General features: G+C 34.5%; 1 protein-coding gene across 1 annotated transcript in view; it reads right to left on the bottom strand.

The window, feature by feature from the left end:
* The window catches only part of LOC106513169 (CUB and sushi domain-containing protein 1), a gene marked incomplete in the record, with an annotated part of 415,244 nt that overhangs the window by 110,645 nt on the left and 295,576 nt on the right, over window positions 1-9,023 (bottom strand). Inside the window, 3 exon segments of the mRNA XM_014001862.1 lie at window positions 2,766-2,906; window positions 6,496-6,681; window positions 6,844-7,026. Coding sequence (XP_013857316.1) covers window positions 2,766-2,906; window positions 6,496-6,681; window positions 6,844-7,026 — 510 coding nt within the window.

Raw genomic sequence — 9,023 nt, 5'->3', positions numbered from 1 at the left:
CTCTCTCTCTCTCTCTCTCTCTCTCTCTCTCTCTCTCTCTCTCTCTCTCTCTCACACACACACAAAAAACAAATCTAAAGTAAACCTCATCTGCAACTTAAGCATGTTTTATACTTGGCATGCATATACTGCAAGGTAAGAACTTAAACAGAACAGACGTGAGTAAAAAATATATATTTTTACACTGTGACAAGTAGGGCTGCAGAATCGACTGCTTCAAACAGCTTTGTGTATCAACCTCATATTTAATTAGTACCAATAATTCAAATAAATATAAATGTAGCCAAAGCAACATATGTTGAGATTTATACACACAATAAAATGTTAATAGCCTTAGTTATCTCAATGTTAACTGGTTGTGGAAAATAAAATGATCTTATCTTGTGTTGTTTTATTCCTCAAATATTTTATGTTTTAAACCATTCAATTTATTTTATTTATTGTGTATGCACATTTGGTTTCTACTGATGCCTTTTTTCTCATTTTGAGACTTTTATATTTATAAGGATGGCTGTGGCAGAGTTGATAGGGGAATCATTCTGTAAGTGGTGTGTAGCTGGTTCGTTCCCCTGTTCCGGCTGTCTGTATTTGTGTCCTCTGGCATGATACTTCACCCACCTTGCCTATGGATGGTGGTCCGGTGGTGCCGGCGCATGGCAGTCTGCCCCAGGGCAGCTGCAGCTATAATAAAGCTTACCCACCATCAGTGTGTGAAAGTCTGTAAGTATAAAGCTCTTTAGAGTCCAACGGGACTTAATAAAGTGCTACATAAGTTCTGTCCATTTACCATATTATCGCTCGTTATTTGTATTTTCACTACTATCTTGACACAGAGTCTCTGGAAGAAGAGATTAATTATCTCGATATGATTTTTATGGTAAAAGAAAGAAAAAAAATTAAAATAGATTACGAAATGAAATATTTTAAACAAACACATAAATATGTTCTGTATGGGTTCTGAAAATACTGAAAAAATATAGTAATAATAATCTCTTTTGTGTTAGGGAAAAATGTGACAAAAATGCATTAAGGTTTAGTTAGTTATTTTATTATTATTATTTAAAATATGCTGAGGCACAAAAAAACATTCAGTACTTTCATTTGYCAAATGTCACCACTAAAGGAAGAGCCAGAGACAAGGTCATTTGGGAGGCAGTGTGTGAAACGGTGCAAAGCTGCATGGTAATCACAGAAAATGAATCAAAATCACTCATGCAGAACTAGCTTAGCTTATTGCAGGTAAATACACAGGCTGCAGTGGCCAGGTTTAAACACTGACTCAGTCAGACAGGCTTAACTAGGTAAAGCATGAGAAAGACACGCAAACAGATGATGAGCTGAGCAAAGCTAATCAAAATGATGGCAAGGTAATGTCAGCAGTTAGTCATCTAACTAATATTATATTATATCATTAAGATTTAGCAAGCAAAGTRCCGGTAAATATATCTTTTCAGTGCCAATTATTCTATGATTATGCTGTGATTAATATGTCCATTCAAATACATGAAAATACGCTGGGTCTCAGGATTCCCATCAGATCAGAGGCTTTAAAAATCCTATTACTTTCAGCCAAGGCAAAAAAAAAAAAAAAAAGAAAAAAAAGAAAAAAAGAAAGAGGCAAACACCCTCCTGGCTAATGATTTGAAGTAAAGAAAATAATACATTTCAAGCCCTAATTTCTATTTAAATGCCATAATTTCATGGCCAGGTTAAATCATACTGTCATATGTACAGTACTTGATTATTTCTACTTTCATTTTCTATCTGCTTTTGAGATAGTGATAAAAAAATCACTTTGTACAGGGCACTGTAAAAAATGGAAACTAAAAGACAAAAGGGCAATATTAGGACAAAAAACTGACAGCAGTTGAACGGTATGTGGAAGTCATGTCTTCAAAAATTAGAATAAAAAAAATCTGCAAAAAATCTGACACAGGATCTGACAATTGTACTTTCCCTTACAGGTCAAATTAAAGTTAAGAAGCTTAAAAAAGCATTCCTCTAAAAAAAAATCTATCAATAATTTAATATTTTTGTATGACACTGATTGCTGAAAATATTTTTAAAATGTTCTTTTTTTCCCAAAATAAGTCATTTGACGGGTAAATTAAAAATATTTTTTCTTAAGTGATTCCTACTGTATACAGCAGTAATTTGAAGTATTGTTAAAAGTAAATTGATGGACATACTCAACAGTTTAAATAGCCATCTGATATAGTGGTASAATCATAATCATCTCATTTTAGATGAACAATAAATATTATCTTTTCCAGTAGACAATCCAAAGTATACTGATGATACACAGCACTGGGACTCATCAGTGTGAGAATGAATAATCTTGCAGAGCAGAGGTGGAACACTCAGTGAACAGTTGTGGGGACAACAATCTGTCCCTTAATGACAATTAAACTGAAGAAAATTGTGGGAATTCAGAAATTATTTTTCATGCTACTAGMAAATTACTACTGGCCATCATGAGGGCTGAGAGCAACCACTTTTGGTCTCTTTTGATTCACCGCTGACAAAACATTTTAAAGTGAGGACAATATTGAGAAAGACTTAATATTTCAATCATCAGACATGTACTTACTGCAGAAAACATCCCAAAAAACACATTAGTTGTATTGTGATGATCAATAATATAAAAAAAGAATTGTCTGTACATTCCGTTTGAAAATTTTGCATAATTTCTAATTTATTTGCTCACAGACAGACAGACAGACAGACAGACAGACAGACAAAGGTAAGCTAAGAATTATACATACTCGTATAGCTGATATTGAAGCCTTTTCCCGTGTTTGAATGATCAGACTGAAACTCCAGTCTCATAATGTGTGCATTCGAAGCGATCTGTGAGGGGACATCTTTTCCTGAGAACGTCCCAAAGGTTGTTGATTCAGACAAACCTGAAATAAAACACAGTTTAGAGTAAAAATGTTAGCGAGACATTTTAAGYTAAAACCTGCCTTGAGGCTTATAGCAATGCACTGAATGCTGTCGAAAAAATAGGTGCAGAAATTTAAGAGCTCTACAAGCTAAAATAGTCAAAGTTTAATTAATTTACATTCAGCTTAATTAACTGTTGCATTTTGGTGGTAATGAGAGAGAAAATATTGTGGCTACAGTAAAATGAAAACACATTAATTTGTCATCATTCAGATCTCCAGCAAATGCAAGGTTGTACTACTACAGTAGATAYTGCACTTATCACAAAAATGTCAGATGACCATAAAGGCAAAACTAATTGTTTATTCTGGTAAATCTAGGCTTGCAGCTTTAAAGTTGGAAAACTACATTACACCACACAAGGTTTTTCTTTTTAGTTATTTATTCATTTTGGCAATGATCCTGTTTTAGGAAGTTCAAAGTAGTTTAGTTACCCTGATGGTTCAAAGAAAGTACTGTCACAAAGAGGCTGCAAAGTACGTTTCTAGAAATGCTGCTTCAAATGAAACTAAGAGACAGTTGCACCAGGTATTAAATTGTCCTAGCCATTACTGTTCCTACACCTGAATGTGTTCTGAACTATGCATTCCTGGACAATTCTATCACCACAGGACGAAGCATTATATTCTTCAATGCACCCATCATCCCTTGGGGGTATGTGATTGCAATGACTTCAAAGGCGTCACTATACAGTCATTAAAGAACTCAGTGTGTACCAGATGAATGACCCTAAAACTCCCTGCCAGTCTGCAAAGCCGTAACCATGCATCACCTCAGTTCTTTATGACACATTTGAGTCACAGCATCAGACCATTTACTCAGACAAATTGCGATCGAGTTTTGTTTGGCAGAATACACTCTGCTCTTGAAGGTGCTCCCCAACGAGCCAACAGATTCGGAGGGGACAACGATAAAACAACAAAGGTGTGCACAGAGCACAACCCAGCAGGCCCAAATCAGCTCAGCTATAGAGTGTACATAAAGCACAACGAAGGAGATTTCGTCCACAAATACGAGCACTGAAGGCACTAAACAAGCAGAGGACTGATGGTGACAAGATGAGTTGCTACTGCCACTAATTCATCTTGTATCAGGTAGAATTGAACAGATAAACTGCGTGCAGCACCATGACGAATGAGCACAAGTGAGACAGTTAAGTGCTCATAGATACCAACTTAATGTCTTGATTAAATGTGAAAAGTTATTAGTACTGAGAACTTCACTAGCACAGACATTACAGTACTTGATGTTGTTTCTAGTCAATGTTTTTTTTCATGTTTCTGCTTTTTTATTCTGTTTAAGATTTGTWATATTGGTCATCTTGTTCAATCAATACTCTAACAAACCTGTTGATGCTTTTAACAGTTTCAGATAATATATGTGTATATATATAAACAAAACAAGATAACAATGTTAGTGACCACCCGTATCAAMTCTGACATGAACATTTGAATTAAAAAGTTAAATGTCTTACAATGGTTACGGATTATATGACTTCTTGTTTTTCCTAAATGAGGCACTTAAAGCTAATTAAGTCATACATTTACAGAATTGTGAAGAGCACATTTCTGTGTTCTCCAGTAAACCAAAAGGCTTTTTACTCATTTGTTATTGCACTGATTGTCAGGGACATAAAGAGGAAAATCAGCATGACAACAGATGAAAGAACGATGGGATTTTATGTTGTTTTATCTAATATCGAGAGAAGATACTTTTTAGCAGTCTGTTACCATGCCCTCTTGTTAAATAACATAATACCATGTCGTTTTGTCTAGGCTGATAATTTGTACAGTGCATCAGTAAAAAGCAAGCCCTGATGGTAATTAGTTTTTAGTCTGGTTTTGAACCTACAAATGCTAGGTTGAAAAAAAAGCATTTGTTCTGTAATTAGAAAGAGAACTTTTATTTGTAAGTTGTTTATGAAATGTTCAAAATACCAGACTCAGTCATTGGTGTTGATATCACGTAAAACCCTAGGTGGATAAATTAAATTGTTTTTTTATTTATGTATTTATGTATAAGTGCAGACCATAATCAGCTGCACAGGACAACAGTAATGATATCTTCCCCAAGAAAAGGATGTTGAAAACTGCAAATAAATAAATAAATAAATAAATAAATAAATAAATAAATAAATAAATAAAAATAAAGAAAAACATTCTCAGTGCATGTAGCGAACAAGCAGCAACTTATCAATGCATTATCAAAATAATTATTTTTAGGTGAAGTGTTGACACAGGAATAAATAATACATACTTTGACAAAGCTGGCTTTTTTTTAATCAAGTTATCATGTTTATCAGTCCGTGGGGCTGTATTTAAATTCAAATGAATTCTTATGTTATTCAGTGTTATTAAAAAAAAGTTGCCTAAGCTGGTTAAAAGAATAATTAGATCCTATCTAAGGGGTGTTTGCAGAATACTTCATTTTGATTTATCAAGTGCTACATCAGGTCATTATCTAAGAAATTCACTTATGTCCCAATATTCCTAATTATTCAAAGGCTATATTATGGGTTTTCCTCATCTATCTGTTTTCTTCACAGGTTTTTAATTTATTTATTTATTTATTTATTTATTTATTTATTTTTCCTTATCAGGGTTGCTGGGAAGATGGAGCCTATTTCCAGCAGTCATTGTGCAAAAGACTGGAGAAAGTTCTAGACAAGTCGCCACTCACAGGACCATGAGACAAACAACCATTCACAGTCACTTACACCTAGTGGGGATTTACAGCGACCAATTAATCTAACATGCTTGTTTTTGACTTTTGGGTGAAACTTGAGTATACAAAGAAAAAAACACAAGTGAACGAGCAGAACATGCAAACTCCACCAAGAAAAGCTGGTAGGTGAACCTATGATCTTCCTCCTGTGAGAGGACTTCCTCCTTTGCTGTGGATTTTGCTTCATCCCGACTTATATTTTGGGTTTTACATGTATTTTTTAAAGTAACATTAAACACAACAAGTCAAATGACGGCATCACGTGAATCCTTTCAAACTGGTTTTGAAAGCAGTTAATAGTGAAATGGACATGAGGCTTTTGTCTACATTTTCTGAGTGCAGACTGACAATCGACATTGCTCCCTAATCACAGTAAGCTGAAAGATTTACTGTAAAAGCAACAACATCTGATTTCAGTTTGGCCACTGGAACAACAGTTATCACCCCACATTTTTATAACACGTCTCACACACTATGTCTTGTTGAGCTTTAAAACCAGTCTATTAACCAAAACGTCGTCTAGCAAGCTGAACGAAGGCTTACCCTGAATCTGTTCAAATCAATATTACTTTAAAGTGGAATAGGAATGTAGTTGTTCAGTCTTTTACATAAAGTAAAAAAAGTTCAGAAAAAAAATCAATTCAAGTCAGAATAAAAGAGCAAAAATATGTCAGCATATTCAAAAGTTATTCCTTACCTAGACTTTAGTCTGAAATTCTTCCTTTATAAAACATTCAATCAGATTTTAAAGCTTTAACTTATAATTACAAATAACTAAATAGTACTGTAAGAATGAAATGAAAGGAATTATTCTGATGTCCTTGCCTTCATCTTTGACCACCAACCAATCAAACTGTGGCTCAAGGTCAAAGTCAGAGAAGAAGAGATGTATGCGGCTTCCTGGTTCCGAGATAATCAACCACACACAGTTCAGGTTGTTACCGTACTCCTCGGGGTAGTTTGGAGATAAAACAGTCCCTGAGGGAGCTGTGAAGTTGAAGAAACAAGAAACTACAAGAAAGAAGAAATGACAAAATAAAGAATGTATGGGTTACTAAGTAGAAATGCAATCAGGTGCACAAAACACTAACATAACATAAAACGTAAAAAAGAGAGGCACAGTCATAAATATATATATATATATATATATACTGTGTATATTGTTGTACTCACAGACACAACTGGGTTTGTTGCCTGACCACTGGTTATTGTGCTGGCATGTGATGGTTTTCTCTCCCACCAGTTCAAAAGCTGACCGACAAAAGAAGGTCAACACATCACCATGCTGAAAGTGATCACCGCTACGACGACCAAATGCTGGTACCCCAGGATCACCACAGCCTCCCCTATCAATCTCTGCAACACAAAGACACAATCATGCTTGCATGCCTGGGATAATGTGGGTTAGCAAACAAAGGGTTACATGCATGTGTTTGCAAACATGTAAATAAACAACAATATCAAGCATAATTTCGGTAGTTATGAACCTGATGATAAAATTATGAAAAATAAATTGCTTGAAGTCTGTCAAATATAAAAGCAACCTTTTTTAAATTAAAAGGTAAAATGATCATGATCTGACATTTAAAGACAGTGACAAAGAAGAGTTAGTGATACTGTGAATGTCTTTTTAACTGCCGTTTTAATAAATCTGAAAGGTTTACACAGACTATTGTGTTTGTGCAAAAATTTTGGTCAGAACTGTGAATAGTGGATTTTATATAAATGAGCAAACAGACATGAAAATGCCTGTCGATTATTCTTCAGCTGTGCATGGATGTACAATCTGTGAGAAATTTATTTAATTGGTTCCCTCCTTACAGTTAATTGCCGTCATGATAATTGTAGTGCAATTCAGTTTTAACTGTGAAAGACAAAACAATAAGTGGAAGGAAAAACACAAAAATTCTGTGATAATCTTGAAGAGAAAGACAAATTTGACAAGAACAAAACTGATATTTACGTTATATACTGCATTAGACGTAACTTCTTGTTCTGTACATATTATGAGATTCTAACTGTTCTCTGCTTCTGCTCTTTGGAAATCATGAAGCTTGCATGTGCTTCAAACTAACAGTAATTCTGACCTGGCTGGCATTTCTATTCCCTTCATTTGAAACATTCTTTTAATCCTCATTTTATCCTACCAGGAGTGTACTTTTATACAGTGCTTCTCCTTTTCCGTTTTTCCATTTTGAAATCAGACATTCTGTCAGAGGTTTTGTCATCATGTAACACACGCTACGCTAAGCCCCTGGATCCACTTTAGACAAACAGATATCAAGATGTTGTTTAAGTGTGTGGATGTGTGTGTGCAGATGCCCTTCTTTTATTTTTTTAAATAGTTGGGATGTAAGAACATCCACAAGAATAGAATATAAAAGGACCTCAGATGTTTTTATGACCCATAGCTTGCTGTCTCACAGATGACGAGTGTCAGGATGAATATAAGTGAACTTGAGCCCCTGATAAAGGCTGTCACTATACTGAAAACTGCCTCGCTCACTCCTTTTTTTGCATTGTATTTCGTCTTATTTTAAGCTCCCTTACTATGATTTGCATTTTGTCATTTGTTTGAGTTTTAAGTCAACACCAGATTGCAGTTAAATTCATCATTTAACCCATTGAATGTTTTTTTCTTCTGTAATGAATTTAGAAAACTAAAAAAATGAAAAGAGACTATGACAGACATGTATATTCATGTTCTATTGTGACTCAAATTCCATACTGATATTGTTGATAATCAAACTTTTAATGCTGTTTTTTTCTACCATGAGCTTAAAATGTATGAAGCATTATTACATTTTCATAGCAAACTGATATCAGACTAGAAACATCTCTGCAGCATTTCAGCAAAAAGCTTTAATGATCATCACCCTCTGTTTGTTTATGCTATCGATACTGCAATTCGTTCCTAATAATTCACATGTCCTCCTGAGCCCGAGCAAAAAATACTGAGACGAAGTGTAAAAAAAAAGTGCAAACATGACACCAATTAAAACACAGTCTCACACCGGGACTGAAAAAAGGAAACTCAGGGGGTAAGACTGATCAAAGCGTAGAACGTTGTGACATTATTGCATCTGACAGCATCACATATTTCCACCCAAGGACACACACACACAAATCATACCACAGGCAGTTGTTGGCTTGTTCTGGGAAAACATCTTCTGGAGATCATTAAGTATTGTTTGCTTGTGTTTTATTATTATTTTTTTATGTACTCATGAAATGTATTTTTTTATTTTGTTATGTCTTTGACTTTCATAATATCAGGTACATAACATTTTTACAACCTTAGCTAAATTATAATGAGGGATTTAAATTAGTCATCAACTTTGTAAAGCTCATAG

The sequence above is a fragment of the Austrofundulus limnaeus genome, unplaced genomic scaffold (assembly GCF_001266775.1).
Source record: "Austrofundulus limnaeus strain Quisiro unplaced genomic scaffold, Austrofundulus_limnaeus-1.0 Scaffold10, whole genome shotgun sequence".
Classification (NCBI taxonomy): domain Eukaryota; kingdom Metazoa; phylum Chordata; class Actinopteri; order Cyprinodontiformes; family Rivulidae; genus Austrofundulus; species Austrofundulus limnaeus.
This window is presented reverse-complemented; position numbering and strand designations above follow the sequence as displayed.